This window comes from Panthera leo, chromosome A3, assembly GCF_018350215.1.
Source record: "Panthera leo isolate Ple1 chromosome A3, P.leo_Ple1_pat1.1, whole genome shotgun sequence".
In the NCBI taxonomy this organism is placed as follows: Eukaryota; Metazoa; Chordata; class Mammalia; order Carnivora; family Felidae; genus Panthera; species Panthera leo.
Genome location: NC_056681.1, coordinates 89,904,363 through 89,924,400, shown reverse-complemented (window position 1 = coordinate 89,924,400; position 20,038 = coordinate 89,904,363). Strand labels below are relative to the sequence as shown.

At 40.3% G+C, this 20,038-nt stretch overlaps 1 protein-coding gene across 4 annotated transcripts in view; it reads right to left on the bottom strand.

Annotated features, from left to right (window-relative positions):
* Positions 1 to 839: 839 nt before the first annotated feature.
* Positions 840 to 20,038, bottom strand: part of LOC122216210 (STAM binding protein) — a 54,868-nt gene continuing 35,669 nt past the window's right edge. For 3 of the 4 annotated variants that reach the window (XM_042932737.1, XM_042932735.1, XM_042932736.1), the window contains exon 10: positions 18,455 to 19,115. In XM_042932737.1, the coding sequence (XP_042788671.1) occupies positions 19,059 to 19,115 (57 nt within the window). In that variant the 3' untranslated portion in view covers positions 18,455 to 19,058. Of the gene's footprint in view, positions 936 to 13,320; positions 13,432 to 18,454; positions 19,116 to 20,038 lie in introns of those variants that run through there. The other variant, XR_006200785.1, reaches the window with a different exon arrangement.

The following is a 20,038-nucleotide window of genomic DNA, read 5'->3' as shown; positions in this document are numbered from 1 at the left end:
CTCAGTTGGAAGAACATGTGACTCTTGATCTCAGGGTTGTGAGTTCAAGCCCCATGTTGGGTGAAGAGATTACTTAAAAATAAAATCTTTAAAAAAAAAAAAAGAAGTTAAGCAAGAAGCAGTAACTAAGAGACTAAGAAACGTATCAATGTTTTTGGCAGACTTATGGGGCTAGGGAGTTCAGAGCCACCGTAGGGAGGGGCCTGTCAAACACTCTGTGCTTTCTTTCCACTGGGACCTGATGGTCACCTTTATGTGTCATCTTGGCTAGGCCACAGTACCCAGATATGTGGCCAAACATTGATGTAGGTGTTTCTCTGGAGGTTTATTATTATTATTATTATTATTATTATTATTATTTTAGGTTTATTTATTTATTTTGAGAGAGGGAGAGAAAGAGAAGCCAAAGCAGGCTCTGCATGGTCAGCAGAGCTTGAACTCACAAATCATGAGATCATGACCTGAGATGAGATCAAGAGTTGGACACTTAACTGACTGAGCCACCCAGGTGACCTTCTCTGGAAGTATTTTAAAGATGAAACTAACAGTGGGGTGCCTGGGTGGCTCGGTCAGTTAAGCGAGTTAAGTCAGTTAAACGAGTCTGACTTCAGCTCAGGTCCTGATCTCGTGGTGTGTGAGTTCAAGCACTGCATCAGGCTCTGTGCTGACAGCTCAGAGCCTGGAACCTGCTTCAGAGTCTGTGTCTCCCTCTCTCCCTGCCCCTCCTCCACTCGCACTCTGTCTCTCTCTCTCTCTCAAAAATAAAATGAATATTAAAAAAAATTTTAGTATGCATCTTGTAAAAAAAAAAAAAGAAAGAAAGAAAAGACGATACTAACATTTAAATCAGTAGTCTTTGAGTTATGCAGAGTATCTACCACAAAAGGGATGGGTCTCATCCAGGCAGCAATGACCTTAACAGAGAAGACATCTTCCTGGAAGAAGAGAGAAAAAAGAAAACAAATTGTAAGTGGTGAGCTTATACCCAAATACACCAGTAATTACACTAAACTTAAATTGAGTAAATATTCCTACTTAAAGATAGTTTGGATATTTGATGATATCAAACTGGTAATTCACTACTTACAAGAGATGCATCTTAAATACAAAGATTCAGTAAAGTTGAAAGTAAGAAGTACTAGTCAAAAGAAAGTTATACCAATATGAGACAAAGTATGTTTTAAGGCAAGGTGTAGTCCTGAAGGAAAGAGACAGCAGTCTACCAGAGAATGTAACAATTCCACATTTGTATGCACCTAGTAGCACTTGTATGTACACACACACACACACACACACACACACACACACGGACAGAGAGAGAGCAAAAATTAACTAAACAAAAAGGAGAAATGGATACATTTGCAATCATACTGGAAGTAACACAACTTTCTCAGTAACTGATAGAACAAGGAAATAAAAAAAATCAAGAAAGATATAGAGTATTTGAATAACAGGATTAAATCTTATCTGGTACAGACTGCTGAGTGAACATTTTTGTTTCCCTGAAATTGTTGCTATGGCCCCAAATGCAAACAATAGGCTCTAGGAGATGGCCAGAAATGGAACCCAGCACCTCCCCCAGGGCTGACTGAGAGGCAGCTCAGCCAACTTACTTTCTGGTGTCCTTACCCCCAGGTGTCTATGTGGGAAAGGCAGAGAAAGAAGTAGACTGAGTCTTCCCAGCTGAGTCCCCAGCCTTGGGGAAGAGCAGTGACATAATGGATTCTTCGATTATTCTGTGGAGAAGGACGGCTGTATCCCCGCAAGTAAGGGGGGATTCCTAGAGGACAGTTTGGAGGATACAGGTGCCCATAACAGTTTGCATTTTCCATTTGGGTGTCTACTGGGGCAGTGGCTGTACTGATCTGCCTTGAGCCCACCTGAAGATGCTAGTGGGATGGCAATAATAGGGCAGACAGTGGGGAAGTGTGGAGCAGACTGGACACCCTCAGTTTTGGGGTGTCCTCTTAGGACCAATGGGCACAGGGAAGGTGGTTGGACTGGAGTGTTCTTGCCAATGCCCAACCCAAGAGAAAGAATGTGGGTGTATCACTGGAGAAGGTGGGGATAAGGGAGGATAAGAGTATTTGAACTAGGCCAGACTTCCCATATCAAGGAAGTGTGAACTTGGGTGGAATGGTGCGGTTTGCACGGGACCCACGGGAAACTCCACATGTGATCGTTACGAGAAAGCCAGCATTTGACAGTCGGTGCTAAATGGAGAAGTAACAGCCAAAGGAGAGAATGTTGAAATCTACCATACATCTAAGTAAAAAGACACATGTCCTTCCTTTTCCCTCTGGGATGACCTTGACCCTGGAGGAATTAGACTATAGCCCTTTAGACTTTCTAAGTGTCTCAACCTTGGGCTGGCCTGGGAAGTCCCCCAGGATCCCCGTTATTTCCTTTATTTATTATCAGGCAGTGCCTTCCTTTGACTCCTACAGTCATCCTGTCCTTCCCATCAACCCTTGGAGCGTGGTGCCCCAAGTCCCTACCTTCATCCTCAGATAGGAAGAGCTGGAGGAGAGTTATAGTGGGGCAGGGACGGGGGGATGGATGGGACTAGAGGGATTGATAGCCTTCCTGCTAGATGGTTCTTTTAAAAGTCAAGATCTCCCTGACACTCGGACCTGCCCACCCAGAAGGGTGGCTTTTAAATGAAAGCAGGAACTGTCCCCTTTCATTTTGTGATCAGGGGCTATGGTTTCCCTGGGGTATTAGGATCCTCTGCCCATCTCTCTAGGCAAGAGAAAGATGTTTCCCCTGTCCCCAAAGTGTGATTCACAGCAAACTATTGGCTTAGGCCTCATCGTTATTACTATGATTGTTATTATCAATACTGCCCCTTATTGAGTTGCGTCTATGTGCCCCAAATTGTCCTAAGCCTCTGTGTGTATGCATTCTCTCATTTGCTCCTGGTATTATTCACATTTCATAAAGTTGAGGACTTTGAAGCTGGAGAGGATAAGACACTTATTGAAATGACATAGCCAGTAAGTGAGGAAGCCAGGAATCCATCCCAGGTCAGTCTGGCTCTGGAGCCCGCTCGTAACCTCAGCATTACGTCCTCCCCTAGTGCTGAGGGGAAAAATATACTTGCAACCTGGGATTAGCTGAGAACTACTAGAAGTGTCCGAAGATGAGGTTCTCTCATCACAACACTGTGCAGATAATTTAGAATCAGTCTTAATTTCAAAATGCTATAGCAAATGCAGGTCCTGCTTATCCTACATTTGGTTTAAGAATTCTTGGCTAGCTGAAATAACCTTTAACACATCAAATGAAGAAGCTGTGAGAACCCAAAATAGAAAAAGGCCACTCAGGACCTCATAAAAGTTAAAGTTTAGAATACATTTTTTCACCGTCTTAAAAATACTTTACTTCAATAACACCTTGTGGTGAGAATGGACTCTGGCAACAACAGCAGACTCGGGAAGGTTTTGAGCTGTTATTCTGGAAACTGAGTTTGTGTGGGACCAAACACCTGGGAAGTTCACTTCCTCTGGCTTTCACGAAACAAAGTCAACTGCCCCAATTTTTATAAATATGAGGCTGATCTCTGACTAGAGCCCAATTCACTGCCCAGACAATTTAAAAACTTGATCTGAATAAAGCACCCATGAGCAACTTTTTGCTTCTGGAGTTGTTAATACTTCTCTTGAACAATGGGCTCCCATCCCCAGTTTTATTGATTGTGTTTATTATTTATTTTTTTACTCTTTGGACTTAGCTGTGTTGAGCTAAACCCAGAATCCAGTTTATCTTTCTTGAGTGAGAACAACCTGGGCATCCTCTAACTCAAATTAAAAGTTGATTCATGGGGTGCCTGGGTGGCTCAGTCAGTTAAGCGTCTGACTTCAGTTCAGTTCAGATCTCCCTGTTCGTGGATTTGAGCTCCACCTCAGGCTCTGTGCTGGCATCTCAGAGCCTGGAGCCTGCTTCGGATTCTTTGTCTCCCTCTCTCTCTGCCCCTCCCCCACTCACACTCTGTTTCTCTCTCTCAAAAATGAATAAATGTTAAAAAATTTTTTTAAAACGTCGATTTATTAATTCTATAAAGCTCTGTAACAAGTGGTGAAAATCCAGGATTCTCAGATGAGAATTGGATATAAGGAACAGATAGGCTTTAAAAAGCAATTCCACCACAGGTCACTGCTATAATTTTTGCCCTACAGTGGCAAGAATAATATCAAATTATCTGCAACTTTTATTGACCTTTCCTCAGTCTGGGCCATGGACAAATTGATTCAGCACTGCTATTCCACTTCATGGGCCAGAGCGGTGGGGGGAGGACAGTTTTCCTGAGGGCTGATCCAGGATGAATTCTGACACCAGTACTTTTCCACTCATTAAAAAAAAAAAAAAAAAAAAAATTGATACTATCTTTGGATGGGCCAGTTGCATAGCCCCTTGCTATTAAAAAAAAACAAAAAGGAAGGAAGATATTCTTTTTTACTCTGATGACAAGGGCTTTATTTTCCTAGACAAAGAATGGTTTGTATATACAACAGACCCTGCTAGCCAATTATGGAAAGAAAGAAAGGCTACAAGATCAAAACCTTGAAGATTGGTTTTGGGTAGGTATTCCCCATGTAGGTATTCCCATGTTTTTCCCAAGTTCACAAATAAGGAGACAACCACATAGTCCAAATTTTGACTCCCCATATTGGCTTGTACAGACACCCTTTGTGGTTACTGCCAGTTCCTTTCCTGCTGTGAAAGGGGAATCGATGTAGTAAGTGACCCACAGGCTGTCTTACTAAAACTTTGGTGAGCTGTGTTAAAACAAAACAAAAACAGTTTGAAAGTTGAGAGCCTCAGATCTTACTCGGCCACCAATAAAGATTGGCGGCTGCACCCCCAAGCACTTGCCAAAGATTACAATTCCAAGTTCACTGTCATTAAATATTAAAATGTCACTGAAAAGGAACTTGGAGTTGTTTAAAATTCATTCAGTCCACCATCTAGGTTAAGCTAGGTTAGCAGACAGCTAGTTGTTTGGGCTGAACTATATACTGCCCCAATGCCTGCACCCACCTGAGTTCCAGCAGAATTACTTCCTACTATATATTGTGCTTTACTACATATTGTACCTTACTATGTTATATATATAATATGCACATATTTTACTGTATCTTGTGCCATCTTTTACATGGCAAAACAGAACACCCTATTGTGTTGCTTGGGTTCATTGAACACATTTTAATATTATTTGTGACATCACACATCATGTGGCTCGTCTATACTGGGAATGTAAGTGATCACAGATTACATTTTTTGCTCTATTACCGGATCCATGTCGTTGCGTCCTTGTATGCTATATTCACTTGCCCCCATGTTCAATCGATTTATTTTCTCTTTCTAATATTTTACATATCCTGGAAAACCTTTCTATTGGTATCTAGAGTCTGGGGACTTGGCACTTAGTAGGCATACGGTAAATATTTATTGAAACAGTTAAAGGTGGAGTACAAATAAATTATAAAGAGTATGAGTTAAATTATAAAAGTAGAGGATAAATAAAGTGAAAACATTCATCTCTTCCTTGCTTGGGTCCCCTCAACACCCATACATGAAGTGGCTGCCCATCCTGTGTATGCTCATCAGTTAGGAAGATACTGCTCTCGTGCTATTTTATGGGAGTACGGCTCCTTTGTCTTACCCCATTATTCACTCCTTAAAGACAGAGAGCACAGCATTTACTTCTGTGTACTTTGAACAGTGCTCTGCACAAAGTAGGCGCTCACTAAATGCAAATTAAATGAATGAAAGATTCATGGCCTGGATGTGTGACACGCCTTTTTGGGAGTGAAGGGGTCACTACCTCATAATTTTGGTGCTATTATCTAAAGCTTGTAGCACTTGGTGTTTCCAGTTCTGTCTTAGTTTGCTCACCTTAGGTCATACTGCCCACAGTGGTAAAGGTAGGCCCTAGCTTTTTCTCCTAGGCACCTGCTGCAGACATCTGTTATCTTTGCTCGCCCAGCATCCACTCCTCCTTCTACTCTTGATGTCATCATGATTTTTCTTTGGAGGATGAATTCTCCCCTACTCTCAGTGCACGTGGTTCACATGGTGTATAGGCACATGACTCAGGACTGGCCAATCAGAATATTCTAACCCCCTGGCCCTGGTGATTGGTCCGAGGATGAAGTCATGACCAAACCCATGACCCAACAACTCAATTCCAGGACTTTTTTTTGGGAACTTTTGGACACAGAAGTTTTCTTTTTCTTGTTGGACTCACCAAAACAATAGTATATAAACCTATATAGTATATAAACCTATAGCCATCAAAGCTACCATATTAGAAAAACTTACTTAAATGAACAAACACTGAGTATATAAGCCATCAAAGCTACCACATTGGGAAAACTTACTTAAATGAACAAACACTGAGTATATCCTTCAAAATGAGTCTCGGGGCATTTGGTGGAACCTGGCTCATTTGGTGGAGCATGTGATTCTTGGTCTCTGGGTTGTGAATTCAAGTTCCATGTTGGGTGTACAGATTTTAAAATAAAACAAAATCTTTAAAACAGGGGCACCTGCCTGGCTCAGTCAGTTAAGTGACTGACTCTAATTTCGGCTCAGGTCATGATCTCACTGTTCCTGAGATCAAGTCCCACGTCAGGCTGTGTTGACAGCGCAGAGGCTGCTTGGGATTCTCTCTCTCCCTCTCTCTCTCTCTGCCTCTCCCCTACTTGTGCTCTGTCTGCCTCTCTCTCAAATAAATAAACATTTAAAAAGAGATAGAATCTGGGGTGCCTAGGTAGCTCAGCGGGTTAAGCGTCTAACTTTGGCTCAGGTCATGATCTCATGGCTCATGAGTTTGAGCCCCGCGTCGGGCACTGTACTGACAGCTCAGAGCCTGGAGTCTGCTTCAGATTCTGTGTCTCTGTCTTTCTCTCTGCCCCTTCCCTGCATGCACTCTGTCTCTCTCTCTCTCTCAAAAGTAAATAAACCTTAAAAAATTAAAAAAAATAAAAAGACAAAATCTTTAAAACAAAAAAATGAATCTTGATGACAGTGGGCACTAGATCCAGCTGTGCCTGAACACCAGTTTGAATTGAGCTTTCTGCCAGTGGAATGAAAATAGTTCAGACTAACACAGGATTCCATTCTCATTATATGGTTTCTTCCTAGGTCACACTTAAGTTCCAAAGGCCATAATCAGAGGCCTTGTGCTTACACAACAACACTAAGACTGGGAACTAAAATATTTGTATAAACTTATCCTGAGTCTACTGTGGTTCAATTAAGAATAATATAAGGGGTGCCTGGGTGGCTCAGTTGGTCAAGTGGCTGACTCTAAACCTCAGCTCAGGTTGGGATCTCAGGGTTGTGAGTTCAAGCCCTGTGTCGGGCACTGTGCTGTGCATGAAGCCTACTTAAAAAAAATTTTTTTTAACTCCAAAGCCATGGGAAAATTATAGAACATTAGGCTGAGTGAGACAAGTTCTAGACACAGATGTTTAAGCATGGCAAGCAGAGCCGTTAAGAGCTGTTCAAGGTGGCAAAGGCACCAGTGCTGTTTTGAAGGCAAGGAGAGGTAAAGAGAGGAGACTGCCAGGAATCGGGAAATAACCACAGGGAATGGCTGAGGAATATCTAAGAATAGTCTTACTTCCTTTAGTCTAGGTGATGTTTCCACTTCTTTCACCCACTAATAACCCATTACTGTTTCTCCAACACAAGTAACAACCTACGTTCTCACTCAGGCCCAGGAAAAAGACAAAATAACCCTTTGGCCATTGCAGGAGTTCCTTTTTGGAGAAGAGTGAGATGGGGAAAGTAATCCTTGCCTAGGAACTAATCACAGAGACCTGCTGAGCCCGAATGGATACAGAGGACTTCTACAGGCCAAAAGCCCAGTTCTCTCTTCTTTAGGTCAGTTCTTTCTCAGCTCTCCACCCTCCAGGTTTTGTCCAAAGATCTCTGCTAGCTCTTGCAGGCAAGGTTTATGTTGAATGGGTTCCAGTAGTGAGGTCATCCTAATGGAAGGTTTCCATATATGACATGCCTCTGCTGCTGCGCCCAAGAGCATTCCCAAGGCCCTTTCACTGATGCTGTCCAAGAATAAGATCTTGGCCAAATTCCCACATTGAAGGGGCAGTGGAGCTTTGGTTTCTGAAAATAGCAGGCATTGTCCTTTTTGTTCAATTATAAAAGCAATATTGTTCTCCACAGAATATTTGGAAAATTCAAGAAAAGGATAGAAAGGGAAAAAAAGAATAATCACGCTGTAATTCTCTCATCTGCAGATAACTAATATTAATATTTCGGTGTGCTTCTTTCTCATTGTTTTATGAATACGTGTATCTATGTATGTTTTAGGAAGGCAGTATTGCATTGTGGTTAGGAGTATGGGTTTGAAAGTCTGATACCATTCATTTAAGGTTCTGTGGTCTTTGGCAACTTCTCTCTTTAAATCTTAACTCCTTCAACATTAAAGTTTGCTAATTTTTAAATGAGTCTACCACCAGGACAATATTGCTTTAACTTACGGGTTTATAGTAAGTTATCTAGTAATAAAATTTCCCCCAACATTCTTCTTTCAATTTTCAAAAACGGTTATTTCACTTATTCCAGATTAGTTTTAGACTAATATTTCCAAGTCTTAAAAAATGAGGTTGTTATAGACTTGCATTTTAAATTTACGGATCAATGAAAAAAGAATGAACATCTTTGAAGCACTAAGTCTTCCCCTCATGGAATATGGCCTATCTGCCTTCCCGTTTATTTTCTTCATGTCTTTCTGCAAAGCTTAGTAGTCTTCTTCCTGTATGTCTTGCACATTTCCTGTTAATTTTGTGCCAAGGTATTTTATAGTTTTGGTTGCTAGGATGAATGAGATTTCTTTCTCTCGGTCACAACTGGTGGCTTCTTGTGCTTGGAAAGCTATGTTAGACGTTTTCAGGGGACGACTGCTGCTCTCGATTAGGTCTAACCATTTTTCAGGATTGATTCTCTCTAGATTTCTAGGTAGATACTTAGTTTGCAGCTAAAACTTGTGTCTCCTTTCCAGTAGTAAATTTTTTATCCTGCTTCATTACATCGGCTCGATTATCCTTTCAGGATACTGTGAGAGAATAGGGGTTGGAATGGGTCTGTCTTATCCCTGACAACATTATTTCTTTATTAAGAATGAGGCATCCTGAGCGTGTTGCATCACTGTTATACACAATATTGTACACCTGCAACTAATGTTAAGACTGTATGTTAACTACGCTGGAATTAAAATTAAAAAAAAAAAAAGAATGATGCTGGGTGTTCTTTCAGATTTATGTTAATAAAGCTTCTTTTTTTCCTAATTTATTAGGGGAGTTTCAAAAATAAAGAACAAGTGTTGATTTTCATCTTCAAATACTTTATTACCCATGAGAGACTCTTGAGTCTGGTTTTTTTTTTCCTTTGACCTACTTCTGTGAAATGTGATATTAATGGATTTCTTTTATGGGGCCATCGTTATCTTCTCAACCAACTCACCAAATGCATCAGGGCTCTGGAGCTGGATAGATCTGGGCTGCCTTACTAGCTGAGTGAGGTATTGGGTTCTAAGTTCTTTTTTTTTTTTTTCTTTGAGAGAACAAGTGAGAGAGCACGCATAAGCAGGGGAGAGGCAGAGGGAAAGGGAGAGGGAGGGAGGGAGGGAGGAAGGAAGGGAGGGAGGGAGGGAGGGAGAGAGAGAGAGAGAGAGAGAGAGAGAGAGAGAGAAAATATCTTAAGCAGGCTCTACACCCAGCACAGAGCATGACATGGGGCTCAATCTCACAACTGTGAGATCATGACCTGAGCCAAAATCAAGAGTTGGACACTTAACCGACTGAGCCACCCAGGTGTCCCTAATGTGTTCTAAGTTCTTTTTTTTTTAAGTTTTTTCTTAATATTTATTTATTTTTGAGAGAGAGAGAGAGAGACAGAACATGAGTGGAGGCGGAGCAGAAAGAGAGGGGGAGACACAGAATCCAAAGTAGGCTCCAGGCTCTGAGCCATCAGCACAGAGCCCAATGTGGGACTCGAAATCACAAACCATGAGATTATGACCTGAGCTGAAGTCAGATGCTTAACCAACTGAACCACCCAGTGGTTAGAACCCTAATGTGTTCTAAGGTCTAATGCATCACGGGATGGACAATAAATGCTGGTAGTTATTGTTCCTTTACTATAAGGATACATTCATTAGTGCTTTATTTAGGATTCTATATTACTGAGTGCAGTGTGAAGTGTGTATATATGTGTGTGTACATGATTAGGTTGTGTTCATAAAAATGAGTTATGTTGGTTTTCTTATTTTCCCATGCTCTACAACAGTTAAAACAGCAAGAGATATTTACACACCAAAGTCCACAGCAGCACTATTCACAATAGTCAAGAAGTGGAGGCAACCCAAGTGTCAATCAATGGATGAGTGGATAAACAAAGTGATATATACACACGATGAAATATTATTCAGCCTCAAAAGGAAACTCTGACACATGCTACAACACGGATGAATCTCGAGGACATTATGGTAAGTAAAACAAATCAGTCATGAAAAGACAAATACTGTATGCTTCCATTTATATGAAGTATCCAAAGAAGTCAAATTCATTAAGGTGGAAAATAGAAGGGTGGTCGCCAGGGAGTGAGGGAGAGGGAGGAAAGGAGTGATAAAAGTTCTGGAGATCTGTTTCACAAGAATATGAATATACTTAACAGTCCTCAACTGTACACTTAAAAATGGTCAAGATGGCAATTTTTATGTTATGTGATTTTTTACCACAATAATCATTACTTTAAATAAATGGGCAAAATTCTCCAATCAAAAGACAGAGTGACTGAATGGATTTAAAAAACCCCAAGATTCCTCTATATGCTGCCTACAAGAGACTCACTTCAGATGCAAGGACATACACAGATTGAAAATGAAGGGGTGAAAAGAGATGTACCATGTAAATGGAAACCAAAAGAAAGTTAGGGCAGCTATACTTACATCAGACAAGATGACTTTAAAACAAAGACTGTAATAAGAGATAAAGGGCACTACATAATGATAAAAGGGGTCAATCCAACAAGAGAATTTAACATATGTAAATATTTATGCATGCAACCTGGGAGCATCTAGATATATAAAGCAAATATTTTAACAGACCTACAAGAAGAAATAGACAGCAATACAATAATAGTAGAGGATTTTAATACACACTCACATAATAGATCATCCAGATAGAAAACTGATAAGGAAACATCGGCTTTAAACAAAACTTAGGCCAGATTAACTTAACAGATATATACAGAACATTCCATCCCAAAGCAATGGAATACACATTCTTCTCAAGTGCATATGGAATACTCTCCAGGATAGATCATATATTAGGCCACAAAACATATCTTCACAAATTTAAAAAGGCTGAAATCATACCAAGCATCTTGTCCAATCACAATGGTAAGAAACTAGAAATCAATTACAAGAAGACAACTAGAAAATTCACAAATATGTGGAGATAAACAACATGCTACCAAACAACCAATGGGTTGGTGAAGAAATCAAAAGCAAAAGCAAAAGCAAAATATACCTTGAGACAAATGACAATAGAAATACAACATACCAAAACTTACGGGATGCAGCAAAAGCAGTTTGAAGAGGAAAGTTAGCAGCAAAAAATGCCTACTTCAAGAAACAAGAAAAATCTCAAACAACCTAACTTTACACTTCAAGGAACTAGAAAAAGAAGAACAAATGAAGTCCAAAGTTAGTAGGAAAAAGAAAATAAAGATCAGAGCAGAAATAAATAGAGACTAAAAAGACGTAGAAAAAAAGTCAATGAAACCAACAGCTGGTTCTTTGAAAAGGTAAACAAAATTGATAAGTCTTGAGCTATATTCACCAAGAGGAAAGAGAAAAGGTTCAAATAAATAAAATCAGAAATGAAAGAGGAGATGTTACAACTGATATAACAGAAATACAAATGATCACGAGACTACTATAGTTACATATCAACAAATAGGGCAAAGTAAAAGAAATGGATAAATTCTAAGAAACATACAATCTTCCAAGACCAAATCAAAGAGAAAATCTGAATAGACTAATTACTAGTAAGGAGAGTGAATCAGTAATTTAAAAACTCCCTACAAACACAATTCCAGGACCATACATCTGCACAGGTAAGTTCTACCAAACATTCAAAGAATTAATACCTATTCTTTTCAAATTCTTCCAAAATAACAGAAGAGGAGGGAACATTTCCAAACTCATTTTACAAAGTTCAACATTACCTGATACCAAAACCAGACAAGGACACATCAAGAAAAGAAAATTAAAGGCCAATTTTCTGATGAACATAGATCCAAAAATCCTAAACAAAATATTAGCAAAGTGAATTCAACAATACATTAAAAGAATCACACGCCATGATCAAGTAGGGTTTATTCCAGGGATGTGGAGAAAAGGGAACCTTGTGCACTGTTGGTGGGAATATAAATCAGTGCAGCCATTTCTGAGTATTTATCTGAAGAAAATGAAAACACTAGCTCAAAAAGATATATGCACCCACCATGTTCACTGCAGCATTATTTACGATAGCCATCATATGGAAACAATCTAAATGTTCACTGATGAACAGATTAAACAATATATACATATATACATATATATATATATATATATTTACATATACATATATATCTGTAATGGAATATTATTCAGCCACAAAACAGAATTTTTAAATTATAATATACACATAATCATTTACACATTGTGAAATACACACACACACACACACACACACACACACATGCACAATACACAATGGAATGTTATTCAGCTATTTAAAAGAATGAAATCTTGCCATTTAACAACATGGATGGAACTTGAGGGCATTATGCAAAGTGAAATAAGTCAGAAAGAGACAAATACCATATGATCTCACTTATATGTAGAATCTTAAAAAACAAAACAAGCTCATAGGTACAGAGAATAGATTGGTGGCTGCCAGAGGAGGAGGAGGGGGGGGTGAGTGAAATGGGTGAAGGGAGTCAAAAGATACAGACTTTCAGCTATAAAATAAATAAGTCATGGGGATATAATGTACAATGTGGCAACTATAATTAATAATACTGTCATCACAAGAAAAAATTCTAACAATCTATAGTGATGGATGCTAACTAGACTTATTGTGGGGATCATTTTGCAATATATATACAAATGCCAAATAAGTATGTTGTACACCTGAAACTAATATAATGTTGTATGTCAATTATACCTCAATTTAAATAATTAATTAATTAAAATAAATCAGAATGGTGATATGATAAAGAAAATGGCATGAGAATTACCTGTTCCTTGAAAGTTTGAAAGAACTCATTCATAGAAGCATATGGAGATAATACTTGTACACTTTTCTCCATTTCTTCATTGATTATTGATCTTTCAGGTCTTCCACTTAGCTTAAGATAATTAAGACAATTTTGGTTTCATTCACACTTATAATTTTTTTTTTTACCAGAAAATCACCTATTTCACTAAGTAGCAAATTCATTAACCTAGTTACACATAGTACTTTCTTATACATTTGTTGTATACCCTTGTTCATTTCTAATTTTGTGTTTTTCCTTTTTGACTATTTCATTGTTTTTTCAAAAAATGACATTATGAATGTATCTACCAATTCTCCTATTTTAAAATTCAATAATTTCTGCTATGGTATGTGTTTCTTTTCTCTTGGCTTTCCTGGTCTATATATTTTGTTCTTTTTTTCTCATTTGAATCAAATGCTTGATTCATTTTTTTTTTATTCTTTCTTATTAAATAGTGAAAGCACTTAAAGTTCTAAATTTCCAACTCTGTACACTTTGTAGAAATTCCAGATGTTCTCACCTATGATATTGCATTATCATTCATCTCTAAATAACTAAATGGCTATATATGCAGATTTTATTCTCACGTGCTTTCCTTCTTTTACCTTCTAAGAGGTAATCTTCTATGATTAACTTGTGAATTTTTAAATCGTACAATCTTTAAAATCAGTATTCAAAACATATGCACATTTACTGCTCTGTTCCCCCCAACACCTCCAAAGATGTCCCACTTTAGTAGCCGGGTGACTTTGGACAAGTCTGTGCACGTATTCCTATCTTTCTGAGTGTCAGCCACTATTCTGGGAGCTGAGAATACAAGGGTGGACAAGACAAAGTTGCTGTTCTCAAGGAGTATACTTTAGATACATAAGCTAGAAATAAACAAGATGATTTTAGCTAATGACAGTGCTACTCAGAGAGTTAAAGGAAGGTGTGGTGGAGTGATGGGGTGGAGGCGCTTTAGATGGGGTTGTCAGGGGAGACCACTGCCAACTGCCACATCCCATGAACTCTTCTTGGTCGTTAGCCCAGAAAACCCCTCCTGAGCCATTTGGCGCCATGCGACTCCACTTGTTTTAAACTGTTGCCTTCCTTGGCTTCTGTGATAAGATAGTGGTGCCGCTATCTCCTGGTCTCCTCCTGCCTCTCTGACCTCCCCCCTTTCAGCCTTCCTGGCATCTTCTCTTGACTACCCAGAGAATGGAGCCTGTTGGGCAGGATAACCATCTGTCCTGGCAGTTGGAAGAGAGCTCAACTGCTGGCTCCCTCTGCTGAGAGCTCTTGCTCATATTCAAACCTTTGGCACAAGGTGACACTGGGGTGGCAGCACAGGCCCCAAAAGCAACATCTGAGGCAAGGCATTAAGATGGCCTCCCGCAAAGTGGAGGCAGATCTTCTCAATGAAGGCACAGGTCCAGCTGGCTTCCTAACACACAATTCAACACCAAAGACTCTATTTCAAGGAAGGGCTAAGCAAAAGAAAGTAAGGAAGTGCTACGCTGACTGAAAAAGGCACTCAACACAGTGCTGGAAAACAAGCATGATCCCTGCCCTTACAGAATTTACGTGAGTTCAGACACGACCTACATAGGAAGACAGTGAGAAAACACTGCGAAACAGCAAAAAAAATCCGCAATCAAGTTACGGGAAACAGCCTATAAATGCCACTGGAGTTCAAAGAAGGAAACCTCGGAGTGAATTTACCAGTGAGAGAAGGAGCTAGAGGAGGCAGAACTTGAACAAAGACCTACAGGAATTAGGTTTGATCGCCAAAGAAGGACACAAGAGCCCATGGCTGTGCAGTGCAACCGGCCTGGATTCTGGATCCAACAGGCACAGTGAATGATACTGGACACAGCCTATAAGCCTACGGCCCCGCTTCTAAGCCCAAGTAGGCTAAAGTCAACCCAAAAACTCAACCCTGGATTAAGGAACGCAGACTTCATGAAGAGGGTCAAAGTTCTCTTCCTCTTCTTTCACCTCAAAAAGTAGCTGGAACAACCAAGTGGGAGGTTAAGCTATTTGGAGCCTAGGTCCAGCCAGTGATAAAGAATGTGGATCTGGCTCAAGAGTCTTCTAGCTGGAAGTCGTGTGGTATAAAAGTCTAGTACGTAGAAGCAACATTTCTGGAGACACCAAAAACAGGTACCTTCAATCTTTATAGCATTTTACGGCTCTCGGGCTTGCACATGGATTTCATTTTGTCTTCATTTGGGGTAGGCGTTATCAGGCTGACCCCATTTTATAGATTTTTTAAAAAGTCTGGGAAGTTAAGTGACTTGTGGGTGAATAAAGAGCTGGACCTAAAAGTGAGGTCTTAAATGTTCGGAGTGGCACTTCCTCTCCAGAGAATAATGTCTCAGTGGTCCTGATCCAAACAGGCCTTCTCAGTGCCCAGGCCAAGCTCCTCACAAAAAGAAATGAGCTTTGACTCAGAAGTTCCACTCGTGGTCACAAGTGTGAAAGATCCTTAGACAAACTGGTCTCCAAACCCAGGTGGTGTTAAAACGCTGAGATACCGGGGGGAGGAGTCAGGAGACACAATACCAACTGACAAATGTTTTTTAGGAAACAACTGGTTTGGTCCTAAAACTGTTCTCAAAATCTATTTGAAATAGACCAAAGTTGCAGGATTCACTGGGATTCCACGCCATTAAAGCTTCATTCTCAGGGGTCGCCATTTCTCCCAACCCCCACACAAAAATTTTTTCCTTCCACCTGGACAGCTAAAACCCTGAAGTAGCAATCAACAGTCAAAGGGGGTAGGCATCGTGATTTTAAAATTGGGGGTGCCAAAATGAAATCTGAGACCCTAGCCTCTCAAAGCAACAAATATCCACCACACTAGCCCCACTAGGGAATGCTTCTCCCCATGTTGCCTTTTAAGGTGACTGCTACCCGACAAAGCAAGTGATTTCTTTCTTAAAGGCTTAAGTGATTTCTTCTTCCTCTTTGGTGATGTTTAACGGAGTACGTGAAAATGATCATCTGAAGAAACAGCCCTGCCCCGAATCCCAGGAGGACAGCTTCCCCAGAGTCTGTCTGCACCCAGCCCATGGCACTTGGGAGGGTCTATGCCTCTGAAGCCAAATGGGAAGCAACCAGACACTGCCCTCCCTCCCTACTCAGCCCAGACCAGTATGCATGGCGCTCCTTCCTATGGCTTGGGAGAGCAGAAAGTCTTTCAGGAGCTCAGGAATCAGTCTCTCCACTGAGCAGTTGCTACTTTTTCAATATAAGCTGCTTTCCTCAGGTTTCATGGTCTGGTTCCCTTTTATTCACAATATGGAATCCTTTCCCCTTTTCCCTGCAACTCTGGCTCCTTTTCTCTTTCATGCACCTGCCCTGTCCCCCTGCTTCCTTGGGTGCTGGATTGATACCACATCTCTCCCCCAGAGCTAAGGAGAAGAGACACTGAAATCACCCTGTGCAGAGTGGCTACACTGCAGCAGGTGCAAAGGGGGCATTTGCTGACTGGTTTTCTGCTCCTGGGCAGCCTCTGAGATTTCTTGTACACAGGTGCAGAGGCAAAAAAAAAAAAAAAAAAAAAAAAAAAAAAAAAAAAAAGGAAAGAAAGAAAAGAAAAGTGGCCATTTGGTAAAAAGTAAATGATCAATGCAGTTGTGACACATGACATATTCAGTTCACTTTGTTTCAACAAACTTTTGTAGAATGCCCTTGAAGTGTAGAGATGGATAAGAGAGCTCCCAATTCTTAGGTATAGTGGCCCCTGAACTATGACTCCTGCAGTGCTTTTCAACCCTGGCTGCACCCTAGCAGCTTTAGAGACCAAAAGAAAAACAAAACAAAAAACACTGTCTGGGACCCCGCCCCAGAGATTTGGAATTCATTGGTGTGGGGTTGAGCACAAGCATCAGTAGTTTTTTAATGTGTATTTGAATGTGTAGCCAGGGACAAGAGCGTTATGTGGCCATATGCAGAAAGTTCTGAGTAAAGGCTAAATTTAGGTCTTAGGCAATGCAAAGATATTGCAGGTTTTGGAGCAAGAGAGGAAACATGAGGATGGCTGTAATATGGGAAGCTTCTCCTGACTGTACTGGGCAGAACAGACTGGAGTCAAGAAATACCAGAGAGAGAGAGAGAGAGAGAGAGAGGAGAGAGACCTGGTAAAAACCTACTATTGCACTAGTCCAAGTAAGGGGCAATAAAGCCCTGAGCATGGAAAGAAAAGGATGAATTTCCGAGAAAGTACCAAACTGGGGCAATTACAGGACTGTTAAGGCAAGGTGGAACAGCCCAGGCTGCCTCTGGGGCCGCTGGAGGGAAAGGAAGGCAGTGATAGGACAGGCACTCTTCCTCCTTCCCAGAGTCACTTGGCCCCACGTTCCCACTTACACTGGAACTACAGAAAAAAGAATTTCTGATACCTGGGAGTTAAGAACCCAACAGAAGAAGAATATAGAGACTTGGTTCTTCCAGGGGAAAAGTTCAAGGACACTAACCTAAGTGATAAAGAACTTAATATATTCAGGACACAAAACTTCAAAATGAAGCCAAACTTCATACATTTGCAGAATTTTTCCTATAGAATTTTAATATAAAAAGAAACATGTTTCTCTTATGCAAGGTATTTACCCTCTTGCCGTCACCTGAGGGGTCACAAGCAGTACCATTATTTCTAGGCCACTTTACAATGCTAGGCTCAGCTCATAGAAAGGAAAATATAGAATCAACTGCAGTGTCAAACCCCTTCCTAAATGTTGCCTGAGTCAGAAAAGAATAAACAACATCATAAAATCGGTAGGGTGGGGTGGCAAGGGAATGTAATCATTCATTTGGTATAACCTGGCACTCCAAACAAAGGCTCTATTATCTTTAGCTGAAAGCTTTTAGGGCATACGGAGGAAGTGAATGGGATGACCCACTTGAGACAACACCAAAAGAACAGAGAATTTCACAGCCCTGGAAGATGCAACAGGCAGACAAAAACCACTCAACAGTTCACTGTGAACTGGGACACACCTTCAATACCAGCACAGCTCAAGTTCCATTTTCCCCTCACCTTTCCCCAAACAACCAGACCTTTCAGTTAGCCTGTTTAGACAACACTTGATCAAACAGATCACTCTAGAGCACACACACACACACAAAATAAGTTAATGGTTATTTTATTGTAGAAGAAAAAATATCCTGAAATATTTGTTAAATAACAATACTTCCTGACAAAAATCATTCTTCAGGGTTTTCAAGCCCCACCATCTGGTCAAGGTGGGCTGTCCCTCATCCACGTAATAAGCTTCATTAATATTGTCATAAACCACAGAAAAACCCAAAGATTTTCTAAGTGGCTTCCAAATTTCTGCAGAGATGCCCTTAAAAATTCCAAAGGTAAACAATAAACAAGTTGGCAGAGAAACCAGAAGGCTAGCTGAGAAGAAAAAAAATGTTAACAACTGGTGAATCTAGAACAAAGGGTATGTAAGTGTTCACCACACCATTTTAACAACTTAATTTTTTAATTGCAGCCAGACTGAAAAGTTGTCTTAGCATGGTCATGCTATTCTCCACACTTGCCTAAGAAATACAGCCAATTATTTTTTTTCAAACCAGAAATAGAAAATCAGTTTTCCCCCAGGTGATACTCACTTTCAATTCTGTCTAAAAAAGCTTTCAGAGCTTTCTGGAAAGTTTAAATTAAGGGGCTACAGTACACTGGTATGGTTTTATAATTCTTGGGAGGTGTTCAAGTCAAGTTCTCATCGAAGGTCTGTGATGGTCACTGCTCTGTCCACAACAGTCACGTGGCTGCAGCTCTACAACAGGGAAAAAGAAAGAAAGAGAAAGTCCTAAAAAATTCTAAGAAGTCATTTGTTTAAAACTTACTTAACATGCTTATTCTGACCAGTGGTTCCCAGTCTGGAAGCCAGGCTGCTACTTAAATGGCAGTTATTGTAAGGGGTCTGGGAATCAGTAACTTTCTAATCCCTACCTGTACATAGCCTGAATCAATGTGGGCCCATATATCTTCATTCACTTTTCAAATGAATGTATATTCTAGAGACGTTCACAAAATACACACTTATTTGAAAGAATTGCTGAGTTCATTAGTTTTTTGGGGGTCACTATGTCAACCAGCTAATACAGCGTACCCACTGACACATGGGGAACGCTTACTTTTGGCATGCAAAGAGGCCTTTATAACAGAAAACCTGGGCACTTTTCTTGTAGCCTCTGTTTCATCATCCTGGTACCTAGACACTTATTACATTCTAAGGCAGACTGACCTATTTTTCAACAGATCTGTCAGAAAGTGCTTTCTCATGCTCAGCTGAAAACTCATTCCACGAGGTCTTAGTTTTAGTTCTGGGAGTCCTATGAAATGCACTCGATACCTTTCTATACAACAATTCTTCTGAAACTTAAAGCCGGTTTTCAGAGCCTCCCTGAGGTTTCACTTCTAAACATCCCCAGTTCCTTTTAAGTGACAAGGTTCTGAGTCCCTTTTCCATACTGGTCACTTTTTAATGAACCCAAAAGAAATAACACCCCATAGCCAGGAAGGAGTGAAGCAGCCTATCACATTAGATTTGAGGGGCAAATTGAAACATACTGCTCTAACAGCAACTGAAACTTTTTATTCACAGAATACAACTTAGGAAAACAAGCTTCCTAGAAGGGTCATAAAAATCCCTATTATTTAAGCAAAATTGCAAAATCAAATATATTTTACCTATCT